The sequence below is a fragment of the Dama dama genome, chromosome 12, assembly GCF_033118175.1.
Source record: "Dama dama isolate Ldn47 chromosome 12, ASM3311817v1, whole genome shotgun sequence".
Classification (NCBI taxonomy): Eukaryota; Metazoa; Chordata; class Mammalia; order Artiodactyla; family Cervidae; genus Dama; species Dama dama.
The window spans coordinates 2,297,155-2,311,142 of NC_083692.1; the positions used below are offsets into that span (position 1 = coordinate 2,297,155).

The 13,988-nt window shown below is 61.0% G+C and overlaps 1 protein-coding gene across 7 annotated transcripts in view; it reads left to right on the forward strand.

The window, feature by feature from the left end:
- Window positions 1-924: 924 nt before the first annotated feature.
- The window catches only part of TTC7B (tetratricopeptide repeat domain 7B), a 265,869-nt gene continuing 252,805 nt past the window's right edge, over window positions 925-13,988 (forward strand). For all 7 annotated transcript variants that reach the window (XM_061156423.1, XM_061156424.1, XM_061156421.1 and 4 more), the window contains exon 1: window positions 925-1,093. In XM_061156423.1, the coding sequence (XP_061012406.1) occupies window positions 973-1,093 (121 nt within the window). In that variant the 5' untranslated portion in view covers window positions 925-972. The remainder of the gene's footprint in view (window positions 1,094-13,988) is intronic.

Genomic DNA, 13,988 nt, shown 5'->3' on the forward strand with positions numbered 1-13,988 from the left:
GTTGGACACAACTGAGCAACTGAACAACTGCTTCTTCAGCTCACCACTTATCGTCTAGTTCACTACTTTGTTTTGCTTATTTAGTTCCTGCCTGGAATGTAACCAAGGAAGTTATTCTGTTCGCTTTTGGCTGTACTGCCAGCACTTAGAACAGGGCCCAACCATGGTTAAGAGATCACTACACAGTCATCGGATAGCTGAAAGAAGGCACATTTGGACACCTGCCCTCCGCTCAACTGCGGGAGACGGTGGAGGACAGCGTGCTGCAGTCCATGGGGTCGCAAGGAGTCGGCATGATTGAGCGACTAAACAACCTCAGCTCAGCCTGAAGGGTCAGGACAAGGAAACCCTACTGGTGACCCTGCATCCTCCTCCGAGGACCAGGGACCGGGCGTCTGGGCTGGCGGTCCTTGCCTGGTTCAGTCTAGCTGGACAACAGACATTTATGGGGCTCCGGGCAGCTGCGGGGCCTGGACGCGTCTCCACCCGCTTGGGACCAGGTGCCGGGAGGCCGCCGGGGGCTGAAGGGGCCTGCTCGGGGCAGGAGCCCAGCCAGGCCCGGAGGGACGGCCCCCCAGACCTGAGAGCCAGGGCACGCTCGGGCAGGCTCCCCTTCGCGCCCGCGCCCCAGTCCCGCCCTCTCCGTGACCTTCGCCAGGGTCACCGCGCCCGAGGGTCTGCAGGACAGCCGCCCTCGTCACTGCCTCCGCAGGCCCTGCGCCGCCCTCCCGGGTCTCGGTCCCCGCCCGGCCCCGCCCAGCCCCGCGCCCGCGGTCGCCCCGAGCCGGGCCGCAGCCCCCCGGCCCGGCCTCCCGCAGCCCGGCCCGGCGGCGGCTCCGGCCCTGGCCGGCAGGGGCGCTCCTCGCGCCGGCCGCCGCCTCCGCCCCCCGAGCGGCGCGCCCGCCGCGCCGGAGCCGAGCCGAGCGGAGCCGGGCGGGGAGGGAGGCGGCGACCGCCGGCGGCCAGGCCGCGATGGCGACCAGGAAGGCGGGCTCGCGGCTGGAGACGGAGATCGAGCGCTGCCGCTCCGAGAGCCAGTGGGAGCGGATCCCCGAGCTGGCGAGGCAGCTGTCGGCCAAGCTCATCGCCCACGGTAGGCGCCGCGGCCTCCGTCCGGCGCCGGCCGGTCCCCCGCCGATCGCGGGGCGCGGCGCCCGGGGGCGCGCGCGGGGCCGGGGCCTCCGGGGCCGGGGTGGGGGCGCAAGACCGGCGGGGACCCGCGGCGGAAGGCTTGTGGGGGCGCCGGGGCCCCGGCGCAGGGCGGGCTCCCGGCCGAGTCGGGGTGAGGGTCTCACCGGGTCCCCGGGGTCGGGGGCCGGCCCGGGCTTCAGAGAAGTCGGGTGTGACGGGCAGGGGCGCGTCCCCAGGACTTGGCTGCGGATGTATGGGGGTCCAGGCTGCGCGGGTGGTGTGCCCAAAGTCACGACAGCTTTAGGGGAGTCCTGCGAGTGAGGGGGGCTGAACGGAGACCCCTGGGACTCACGCTTTGTAAACATATGGCATCGAAGGGACTCCAGGTGGAAGCGCAGAGTTGGGGTGTGTGTGGGGTGGCGGAAGGCAGGTTGAGACGTGTCCTGGGGTCCCCAGGGTGTAGAAGCTGAGGGTCTAGGGAGGTCAGGTTCATGAACTTGGGGAAAGAGAGTCAGAGGCGTCAAGAGGTAGAGTGTTGTGCAGAGAGGTGGGAATGTGGTCCAGGAATATTGGGAAACTGGGGTGGGTATGTGAGGGGCTCGGGGCCCAGAGGAAGAGGGGGTGGGAAGGAGCCCCGAAGTAGTAGCAGCCTGGGGCCGGGAGTTAGTCTAGGACCCCTGTTGACTCAACTGGTTCTTGTACCCAATGGAATGAAAATTGCACCCAGAATCCCACTTCCCAAGGCACAGCTCCACGTGGCCTTATTTGTTTTGGAAGCAAGTATCCTTAACATTTGCTTGTCTTTTCGTGCCCGTCAAGACCGCAGGCACCAATGGACTGGCAAGGGGGCAGAGGTTTTGTCCCATTTCGTCTCTGGCTTCCTGAGGCTGGGCAAGCACATGCTAGCCGGACAAATGAATGAGTGCCACTGCTCTCAGAAAGGGCATCCCCTGTTTTCAGCCGTCTCACCTCGAACTGCCCGAAAGTGGAGAGTGATGTCATGCGCCCTCCTCAAGGATGGTTTATATGTGGGCCTTTTATGGTATTGGTGCCTCAAAATAAGAACGGGGTTTTGCGCACTCTCAGCTATGGTACCGGCTTTGGGCAGGTGTTTCCTGGGCAGCTGCCGGTGCCGTGATCATGCCAGGGGCACGGTGGAAGCATGGAGCTACCTGGGCTCAGCGTGGAGGGAAACGTTGACTCTTCTCAATTAAATCAGCATTTGAAGAAAAGGTGTTCGGGGCCCCGGTGGCAGCCTGACCTTGCCGTCCCTTTAAGGGTCACCCCCCATGGACTGAGGCACGCCAGGCTTCCCTGTCCATCACCGTCTCCTGGAGTTTGCTCAAATTCATGTCCACTGAGTCAGTGATGCTATCTAACCGTCTCAGCCTCTGACCTCTGACCTTTAACCATCTCGCCCTCTTCTCCCTTTGCCTTCATCTTCCCAGCATCAGGGTCTGTTCCCTGCACCTGTAACATTTTCTTGTGTCTTCGGATTTAAACAGTCCTGGGTCTCCTTTGTCACTTCCCAGCTGGGTGGACACATAATACCATCAGGGCAGGTTGATCTTAGGATTAAACAGGTTCGTTTTGGAGGCCTCTGATATTTTCCTTCAGCATCCACCTGTTTCCTGCTTTATTTACTCATTCAGCCAATATTTGCATGCCCACCTGTGCCAAGCGTCGACAATGGCGAACAGCTCCTACCCTCATGTACGGCCTCCTCTGGGGAGACAGATGGTAAGCCAATACAGTAAACCAGGTAGCTTTAGACAGTGAGACGTGATTTGAGGAAAACAGTCATGTGAGAATGGTGGGTGGGGCCCGCGGGTGACTCCGACTAGGGTGGTCTTTGGAATGAGAGGGTGGATGGACTCTCCGGGGGCTTGGGACTCTCTCACGGCTCCTCCAGGCTTGGCTCCTTTTCCGAGGCCTGGTCCCCGTGGTCTCAGGCACAGTCAGTAGTGGGGCTTGGGGTCGGCGCTGGGGAGCCGGCTGGGTCTGTGTGCACGTTTGGTCTGGGGAAACTCAAGAGAGAGATTTCTGCCTCCAGAAACCGCACGGTAAACAGCAGTCGTTGATGGCAGAAGGTCTCACAGATGAGAAGAGGTCAAAGACATTGCTCAGGAAGATTAAAAAAAAAAAACCAAGATGAAAGATGAAACGAAACAGAGCTGTTGTGGCTCTCCTCCGGGCTCAGAGAAGCGTCCAAAGCAGGGTCTTCCCTGGCTGCAGGGGGGCCTCCTCCTGTCTTCGGGGGCCTCCTCCTGTCTTCGGGGGCCTCCTCCTGTCTTCGGGGACACCAGGCCCGCCGGGTACACTAGACCTCACATTTGGGACAGGTTTGGCAAAATCCCTAAACTAAAACATTTGTTATTTGGAATAAGGACAGTGAGTTAGTGTCACGTCTGTCGTACCAAGACAGCTACCTTGACGGCAACCACAGGCAGAAACGGGCACCGTCGTCAGGACCCGCCTGAGTCCCGGGCCTGCCACTTCCCAACTCTGTGACCTTGGCCAAACTACTAACCACTCTGAGCATCCATTTTTTCATCTTGGATTAAAGGACTTATTGTAGGCATTACTATGAGATTTGAAGGTGCCTAAAGGCTCCCAGGAGCCTTAGTAGGCAGGCCCTTCATTCATTTACTAAGTCATTCATTCCACACCGAGTGCTTGTTGTTTGAGGCACTGGGGACACACCAGTGACCAAATCAGGCAAAAATGGCAAACAGCCCTGCCCTTGTGTGACACCCACATGCTAAGGGGGGAGGGGTGCCATATATGATAAATAAATCACTAAGTGAAGTGTGCGGGCTGTCAGACAGCGTTAACTGGTATCAAAAGAAAGAGAGGGGAAGGGAACATGTGCTTTGCGATGTGGTGGGGGCCCGGGCCACTGGCTTCAGTGGGGCGGCTTGGGAAGGGCCCCGGGAGGCGGCCTGAGATAAGCGCTCGGCCGGCGGAGTGCGGTCCAGGGAGGGGACTTCAAGGGCCGAGGGTGGCGGGGCCGGATGGCGGGGCCTCAGAGGTCACGGCTCACGCTCCGGGCTTTCTCCGAGCGACGTGGGAACCACAGGAGGTTCTGAGCAGAAGCGTCGGGGTCCGCGGTGCCGCCCTGGCCGCAGGCCAGTCTGCTGCTCACGTCTGCGTGGGGCAGGGTTGCCCACCCGGGAGGACAGCCACGGCGGCCGCTCTCAGAGCCGCTTCGGCGTCTCCTTTGAGATAAACTGGTTTTGACAGTTTTGAGGAGAGGTGGACATGGAAGCAAAGGGCCAGGGCCAGGCTGGAGACAGAGCCCTGAAGTCCCTTTCCGCCTCACACCGCACCACCATCCTGATCACTCCATCGCAGGGAACCATCTCGGTGCCGGGCCGCGGGGTTCCTACAAGAGCGCGGGGACGGCTCACACGCCACCTAAGGGGGAGAGGCCACGCGAGCCGGGCTCCGGCTGCCGGCAGTGCGGTCCAGGCGCCAGCGCGGGGGCGCAGTCTGGGAGCGTGCTGGCACGCCGACCCCCGGGCCAGCGGGGCCTGGGGTATGGGTGGGCGGGCGCAGCGTGGGGGCCCGGAGCTGGGGTAGGGTCGGGCCGGGTGGACTCGAGGGGTGTGCATCGGCACTTCCCGGCCCACACGGCCGCAGCTGCCTGCTCCTGCCAGAGGGCCCCCCTAGCCTCCTGTGAGCCAGGGCCGATCCGGCCCCCCGCTTCATTCAGACTCTGCCTGTGGCTGGGTGACTGCGAGCCGCTTCCCTAACCTCTCTGAGCCTGCCTTTCCTCCTCAGTGAGACTGGGTTAATGATGCCCGCTCCCTCCGGTGGCTGTGAGGATGAAGTGGGTTGAGGTACATGCAGAACCGGGGTTCACCCTGCCCTGACCCTGGGCAAGGCTGGCCAGTCCTGGGTCTCCCCCGCTGGGGAAGAAGTGCGGAGACCCCGAGACACACGCCTGAGCCGTGCGGAGGCGGACCCCTGTGTGGCCACCAACACGGCAGTCACTCTGGAGCACCCCCACCCCACCCCAGACAGACGGCGTGGGCCCCCAGGACGCTCAGTCCCTCAGACAACTCGGTCACTGGGAACAGCTGGGCTGTAATGAGGGTGCCTTCTCCACCACCCGCCTGCTTAGGTGTGATCTTGAGACCCTTTAATTACGCCTTAGTGATGGACGGGTAAGGAACTGGTGCTGAAATAAACAGTATCTGGGCAGAGGGGGCAAGCCTGGTCCCCAAGTGCAGACCGTCGTGCGGCAGTGAGGATCTTGCCTGGGCTGGTGTTCTTGTGGCTCCCTGGGGCCCCGGGCGGCCCTGCGGCTTCCTATTCCCCAGGTGGGCTGCCTCGCTCAGGCCCCTGGAGTGTTCCCGGACAGGGGGAGGCATTTGTGGACCGGAACCGGGGCTCCCCGCCGGCCCAAGGGACTTTTTCGGAAACCAGGCCGAGGTGTAGCTGAGAGTCTGCGGCGGGGTGAGGAGGTAGCCTGGCCTTTAGGAAGCTCCCGGGGTGCACCCAACTCCCCGAAGTCAACCCCCAGACCCAGGGGCAGGGGACTGCGGAGTCCTTTCCTGGCCCTCCCCGGCTGGCGCGCATCTGTCCTGCGGTCCTCTGAAGCACACGCCTCTGTGGAGGCCCACCTGTCCTGATTCTGGGACCCGGAAGACGCAGCTGTTCGATGGTCGCGCGCTAGTGGCTCTCAGCCGGCCCAGGCTTGTGGTTGCTGTGGCCGGGCCAGGAGGCCTTGTGGCTCTGCCCCGGGGGCCGGGACTGCTGAGTTCCCCCCTCGACCCCTGCCCCCGACATGAGGGCGGGGGGCCTTGGACTGGGGCAGTCAGGAGGGCGGGCTCCCCCCATCGGCCGCCGTCCTGCCCGCTGGCCGTGGCGCCCCCTCCCTCGGCTGACTTGGCTCCTGGACCCCGTCCTCCCCGAGCTGAGCTGTTCCTCTCTCCCCGGAGTTCATGGCGTTCAGCTCCGTGGTCCCATCCGTCAAGATCCGCCTGCGTTTCGCCCAGCCGCCCTTCCCTCCCAGAAAGGGCTGTTTGCCTCTGAGAAGACAAGCGCAGAGTGAGACCCGCACGCCCAGTATTCACGCTGTGCTGTCGCGCAGGCACCCTCGGGCCTGCGGGCAGGCCACACTCGCTGGAGCAGTTACACTTTCCCTTAAAGTTTCCTTTGAAGGAAGGGCTAAGGTGCTTAAAACAAACAAAAAAACAAAACACACTTGAAACCCACTGATCTGGTCCGACCTCCCCATGTTGTAGATGGACGAACAGACCCAGGGAGAGAGGAGTCTTCCTTCAAGCCACCAGCCGGGCGTTGCAGGAGTGACAGGCTCAGAGGTCTGGACCCGGGTCAGAGTGCAACTCCAGCTCGGGAAAGCCCATGTAGACAGTGGGGACACACATCTAAGGTTCCTCTTCTGAAGCCCTTGGGGCCAGGTGCGTTTCAGGCTGCAGAAGTTTTCAGAATGTGTTATACATACTAGACCTTACATGACAGTCCTAATCGGGTCAGGGACAGTATTTCATGGGAAACAATCAGGATTTCTGCTTCAAAACGTATCAACAGTCATTGCCAAAGGGATAAAGTCACTCTAAAGAGCCTCGTGTGGGTTCAGTTTAACTGCCCAGTAAGTTAACAGTGAAAATCAGCTTTGGGTTTGTAGAGAGGTCTGGAGTTTGGAAATTATAGACAAGGGATTGTAACCTGTAATGATAGTGCTGGACTGGTAGGGTGGCTGGAAGGACCAAACGAGAACAAAACGACAACAAAACGAGAAAAAAACGAGAACAAAAGCCTGGCAGTGCTTCGCGGGGGCAGCCCGGGGCGGGCCCTCGGGGGACGTCGCGGCTCAGGGCCCTGGCCCTCCCCTCGCGTCTCCCCTCCCGGTGGCCCCTCCAGAGGGCAGCGCGCGGCCGCTGGGACGGCCGTCAGCCCGTGGCCCGCACTGCGCGTGCTCAGTTGAACAGACTTTCACTGGCGAGGCTCCTGCTTAATCGGAACTGGTCCTTCAGGACGAAGGCTGAGCGCTTCCAGAGGGCCCAAGGAACAAGTGGTGACCCTGTCTCCGGGAGAGCTGTCCCGTGCGGACTGGCCTCCGGGAGCGGGCCGGCCAGAGGGCCCCGGCTAACAGTCCAGTGTCTGCCACCTCCGCCGTTTTCCTCCTTCCTGATTGAGCCCTTCTTGGCGCCTCGTGTTTACCGGAGCTGGGCCTTGGCCCCTGGGGTGTCGGTCCGGCCGCTTGCTTGTCACTGTTCTTTGACAAGCAAGCTCCAGCCCGTGAGGTGTCAGAGGCCTTTGCCGTGGACGGGCCTCTGGGAGGGATGTCTTCACGCTCCAGGGTGACACACGTGCTCCAGCGGGAAGAAGAACTTTCCTGCGTCCCGTCCTGGACGTTGCTGCCCGAAAGCCGTGGCCGTCTTGCGCAGGGAGCAGCCCGCCCAGGAGGGAGGCCCGCGGGGGCGGGGGTGGGGTGTCCGCGGAGGCCGGGACGCAGAGGTGGGGACACGGGCCCGGGTTGCACTGCTGAGCCCCTGGCACTCACCCCGCGGCTGCCCTGCCCTGGACTTCCTGCCACGCAAGACGGCGAGCTTCCTGCCGAAGCCCTGTCGACGGGCATTTGGTCACCACTTGCTGCCCGAGTGCCGGCCGCCGGCTCTGCCCCGGGTGCAGCCCCCGGAAGGACCTTCGCTCGTGATTTGCGCCGTCGGGCAGGTGGGCTCCTGCCTCTGGGTGACATCTCGCTCCGCGGCTCCTGGAGGCTTCCAGATCTCTGACTTGTGTGAAAGCCGGTGCTTCCATCTGAGCATCCAGGAAAAGGGAAAGGCTCTTCTTTTTAATTTTGAATTTTTATACAATTTAAAAAGATTATTTTCCATTTATAGTTATAAGAAAATATTGGCTGCATTCTTTGTGTTGTAGAATGCACCCTTGAATCGATCTTTGAGCCCAGTCGTTTGCCCCCTTCCCCAACCTGGTGATCACTGGTTTGTTCTCTTCATCTGTAGTGTCTTAGCGGCTCAGCTGTGTCCAACTCTTTGCAATCCCATGGACTGTAGCTCATCAGCCTCCTCTGTCCATGGGATTTCCCAGGAAAGATACAGGAGTGGGTTGTCATTCCCTTATTTGTTTTTCTGTCTGACTTATTTCACCTGGAGGAGGAAATGGCAACCCACTGCAGTATCTTTCCTGGGAAATCCCATGGACAGGGGAGCCTAGTGGGCTGCAGCCCACGGGGTCGCAGAGTTGGACGTGGCTGAGTGACTGAACCTCACATGCCCTCCATCCGCGTTGCCACAGACAGGAAGGGGTCTCTTTCCAAACCACCCCCCGCAGCCACCAAGACGAGGATGAGCAGAGTCTGGCAGGCGGGTGAGCGTGTGTCCCGTAGGCTGCAGAGGGCAGCTGCGCCCCAGGAACCCTGACGGCGTGGCCGTCGCCCTAACCCCCACCAGGCCTGCCGCCATCCATTCGTGGGGCGCGGTGTGGGGTGGAGAGGCCAGAACCAGGCGGAACAGACACTGTGTGGCCCTTTCCCGGGCCTGCCTTGCGTGCAGTCGGAGTCCCCAGGCTTTTGCCCTCCGAGTGACCTTGTGCACATGACTGGAGCCACTGAAGCCTTAATTTTCCTGACTCCGTGAGTGTTGAAACAGTGCCGTAAGGAGGGAGAGTGAACAGGCATGTCTTGAGCTTCTGCTGTGTGCTGGATTCCGAGCGTGAACTTTTACACGGATCCCGGTATATCGTCTCAGCAGCCTTGAGGGGAGTGCAGCTGGGGTTGTGATTCCCATCCAGGGCACAAGTGGACCGAGGCGTGATGTTCACAGAAAGGATTCTCTCCTGCCTTTGACTTTCGTTCCATTATTCGACACTAGTGTTTTCCTAAACTTTTCAGATCAGAGGATCACCAAGCTGGTGTGTCAGAATGCAGATTGCAAGGCCCCTAGACACGCCTGGTGATTCTGATGCAGCCCGTCCGGGGGGAGGCGGGGACCAGGCTTCCCTCTTTACACACCTGTGGGTGATGTGCATTCTGCTGGTCTGTGGACACACTCGGGGGAGCCCTGAGTTAAGGGAGCCGGGACACTATGGATCCCAGACCCTCCTGTGGGGTGGGGATTCTCTTGGTCTGAGATGCGGACTGGAAACCTGCCTTTAACATGGAACCTCCGGTGATCTGCTTCATCAGGCCTGGGAGGCCCTGCCCTCAGCCACATTGTCAGCATTTACGAAGCGCTTCCCCTCGGGCGGGCTGCCCCAGAAGAGGCCGAACAAGCCGGTCACCGGCTCAGGGCGCTTCTAGCTTGGGGCAGCCACTCAGCCTCCGGGCGGCCAAGTCACTGGCTGATTCGCAGCTCAGCATCCCAGGCTGGGCCCCGGCTCCTGCTTTGGGCGGTCTTGGCAGGGCAGGGCTTGGGGAGCAAGGCTGTTAAGTAGCACCCAGGGGACTGTGGCTCTGGGCTTCCTGCGCCCACGGGATCGTCTGGGGTGGGGCCGGGTGTCACCTGGGCTGGGCGGAACCGGATGGCGTCACGGGGGCTCCTGGGAGCAGCTGGGGTTCCGAGGCTGAGCGGTGGCTGAGGCTGGCAGAGCGAGCCTGTTGGGCGAGACGCTCCCGGCTTTAGCAGCAGGGTTCCTGTGTTTGGGAGCCCTCAGTCCTGGGCAGTGGGCCGGTGGGTCCTCATGTGAGGCGGATGCAGGTATTTTAGCAAAGAGGAGAGGAACCTTGAGCAGGAGAAAGCACTGATTGGTTTTACCTTCTGAGACCCAGGTTCAATCCTGGGCTGACACTGCTCCTCTGGCCTCGGGTGAGTCACTGAGCTTCTCTCAGCCTCACTCTTTATCTCGACAGCCTCTTTCAGGAGCAGATAAGACAGTGAAGTTTCTCGCGTCAGCATCCTCTCGGGCCGCCTGACTGAATCACGAGGTTTGGGTTTGGGTTTGGGTGGAACGTTCCGGGTACTCAGGCCTTTTCAGGGTGTGGGGGGAGCGGGCAGGATAACAGTAACAGATGACAGCAAGGGGCTTGGCGGGCTGGGGGAGGGTTTTTGTTGCCCTGAATCGTGGCTGAGGCGCGAAGCTGACAGCCACGTGGACTTGCTGGGCCTCAGACTGGTGAGTGCCTCAGCCCAGCTCTGACGGGCGCCTCAGGCCTCCTCTTCCAGCCAAGCCTGGCTGCCCCCGGGGGCATGGCCTTTGGATCTTTGGTTCATTGCTGTGTCCCAAGCACCAGTCACATGGCTGACCCACAGCAGGTACTCCAGTAATTGTTTTTGGTTTTTAACTTTTTATTTTGTATTGGGACATAGCCACCAGGGCTTCCCTGGCGGCTCAGATGGTAAAGAATTTGCCTGCAATGCGGGAGACCTTGGTTCAGTCCCTGGGTTCTCTGGGTTGGGAGGGAAAGGCTACCCACTCCCTCTGGAGGAGGGAAAGGCTACCCACTCCAGTATTCTGGTCTGGAGAATCCCATGGACAGAGGGGCCTGGCGGGCTACAGTCCACGGGGTCGCAAAGACACAACTGAGCTACTGAGTGCACATGTATAATCAGTTCATTAACAATGTCGTGATAGTTTCAAGTCAACAGGGAAGGGACTCAGCCACACATGTACACGTATCCGTTTTCCCCCAAACTCCCCTCCCTCAACTGATTACTATGTGAACAACTTGGCCTCTGCTCTGGAGGAGTTAACTTGGATGTATTTACTCATCAAGCACCTACTGAGCAGCGCCTGGGTCCCAGACCCTGTCCTGAGGGCCCAGAACACAGTGATCGCGGAGTCCAGTACACAGAGGCTGGGCAGACGGGGCCAGGCCTGGGCAGGGAGCGTCCCCGCGCACGGCTGCCTCTCAGCCTCCCGGACCGCGCTGGAGCCAACGGGAGGCCACGGGGGCCGGGGCGGGGCCGGGGAGGGGGGCGCCCCTCCCTGTCTCTGGGGAAGCTGCAGGGCAGACGCGTGCTGGGAGGCCCGTCCCAGGGAGCATCTCCCGGTTCCCGCCTGCCCCTTGACCCCTCTCCTCATCACAGCCGGGCTGGCTCAGAGCCGGGCTGTGGGCTGGGCCCCCTCGAGGGGCTGCCATCCCTCATCCGTGAGGTCAGAGCGCTCTCTCCAGCTGGCAAGACAGCGCTACTGGGGGGAAGGGGTGCCAAGGGCAGGACCCGTGGGGAATGCCATACCCCCTTCCTGGCTGCCAGGTGTGGGCCCGGGGCTCGGCTCCCCGTGGAGCCCTGGGCTCTGGAGAAGCAGGCCTCCCGGCCCTTTGCAGATGGCCTGGCCACGCCGGCTGTGCCCCATCACCTTCTTCCAGGAATCTCACCCGGGGACTGCTCCTCCAGGCCCCTCAGGCCTTGCTCGCTTCTCATGCCTTCCTGGGAGTCCCCGGTGGTCTTTGCACACCCTGGACAGGCGCGTGGTGCCCCCTCCCTGTGCATGCTGCTCCTTGAAGGCGGGGACCGGATGGGGCCTTGGATCTGCAGGAGGAGCTTGTGGACTCCATGAGGGTGCATGGCCAATGCGTCATGTGGGGCTGGCTTCCTGCCAGCACGTCCAAGCCTCCTGGGCCGCTCTGATAACACCCGCTTCCTTGCTGGACTCACTTCCTGCCCGGCTGAGCTCTGGGGACAGGCCAGGCCAGGCCAGGTCCCGGCTCGTGGCTTTCCGCTGCCTTGTCTCTCCTTAGACGGGGTTTCTCTAGGGGAGGGTGTGCGTGTGTCTAGCACGCTTGTCTGTTCTGCCAGCGCCGTGGAGGGTGGTCTCTATGCCCAGCCTGATTCTCCCAGGGCCGTGGAGGGTGGTCTTTATGCCCAGCCTGTGCTCCGGCCTCGTGTTGTGCACGCAGGAGGCTCTGGCAAGAAGCCTGCACGTGGACGCCATTTCCGCCAACCTCCCCCGAGCCTCGTCTTTGCCTCATGCCATCTTGGACATCAGGAGGAGTTCCGCGGGCCGTGGTTTAAGCAGAGGTGCAGGAGCCAGGGCCTGGGGCGGCGGGTGGTCTGGTCTCCGCGAGCGTCACGGCCTGACTCACCAGGCACCCGGGGATGGAGGTCAGGGCGCAGGTGATGAGTTACGAGGATCTCGGTGTCTGTGGTTGATAAGTTATCAACACAAAGATCTTAGCCTTTGCTTTGGGTGAGGGGGGAGCCGGGGCAGGGCTTGAGGCGAGGGATGATCTGACTAAATATTAAAAAAACATCACAGCATCCGGCCCCATCACTGCAGGCAAATAGAAGGGGGAAAGGTGAAAGCAGTGACAGATTGCCTCTTGGGCTCCAACATCAGCGCAAACGGTGACTGCAGCCCTGAAATTAGAAGACGATTGCTTCTTGGCAGGAAAGTGATGACAAACCTAGACAGTGTGTTGAGAAGCAGAGACATTATTCTGCGAACAGAGGTCTGCATGGTCAAGGCTATGGTCTTCCCCGTGGTCACATATGATTGTGAGAGCTGGACCATAAAGAAGGAGAGCACCAAAGAATTGATGCCTTTGACCTGTGGTGCTGGAGAAGACTCCTGAAAGCCCCTTGGACAGCAAGGAGATCAAAGCAGTCAACCTTAAGGGAGATCAACCCTGAATATTCACTAGAAGGACTGATGCTGAAGCTGAAGCTCCAGTATTTTGGTCATCTGATGCGAACAGATGACTCACTGGAAAAGTCTCTGATGCTGGGAAAGATCGAGGGCAGAAGGAGAAGAGGGCGTCAGAGGATGAGATGGCTGGACGGCATCACCGATGCAATGAACATGAACTTGGGCAAACTCTGGGAGATGGTGATGGACAGGGAGGCCTGGCGTGCTGCAGTCCATGGAGTCGCAAAGAGTCGGACACGACTGGGCGACTGAACAGCAGCCACATGACATGATCCGACTTGGATCTGAAACAGGTCAGGGCATCCGATCCATGTTTTCTAGTTGAGGGGTGTGCCCTTCTCTTCCCCACCATGCTGGTTCGGCCCAGCCCCACCTTCCCGTGGGTCTGACCAAGAAACGCCCTGGCCTTGCTGACCACCTTGGTGGCCGGTGGCCTCAGAGACACTGCCCTCCTGCAGCAGCAGCTCTGCCTCCCCTCCGCACATGTCCCCCAGGCGCACTCTCCTCTGCTTGGACCCTGAGCGGCCTCGGAAGGCCACGCTCCCGCTCCTCGCTCCTGCTGTTCAGCTGCCGAGTCACGTCTGACTCCCGGCTACCCGGTGGCCTGCAGCCCGCCAGGCTGCTCTGTCCCTCGCTCCTGGCCTGGCCTCATCTTGTTGAGGAAACAGAAACGAGTGGGGGACCTGCTGGCCTCCTCCTGCAAGCTGACCCACTTCCCTCCTTCCTGGCGTCGCGGACCCTGTTCCTTCCAAGGCCTGCAGCCCCCTTGTCCCTGCCCCAAGCCCCTCCCACTCGTGCCCCCCAGACCGGCCTCTGCCCTGAGCCCCTGCCCCCAGGCCGGCCCCTACAGACCTCTCTCTGACCCTCCGGGCCTGTCTTCTCTCCGTCTGCTCCTCTGGACCGTGCCCTGTGGGATGCACCTGCCCCCGGACTCCCGGTCAGAGCCGCCCTCTCATCGCTGTCTGATCACGGCCCTTCCCCATCTGCTCTGCCCGCCCTGGCTCCCCGAGCCATCTCGTGTCAAGGTCGCCTCCCAGTGTTGCTTCCATATGGCTGAATATGGTGGTTATGTTGATGCTCTCGTCTTCCTGAATTCTGGCTGCGCTGACCCACCCAACCACGCCTCTTCCCAGTGACTTCTATCTTGGTCTCTTTCCTGGGTCTTCCTGCTCAGCCTCAGCCCCCTTCCTTCATCCGCTGACTTGATTTCTCTACTTGGATATCAAACGTCTTTGGCCTGGTTAACACAGAGCTTGTGGGAATGTTCTTCCTTACTC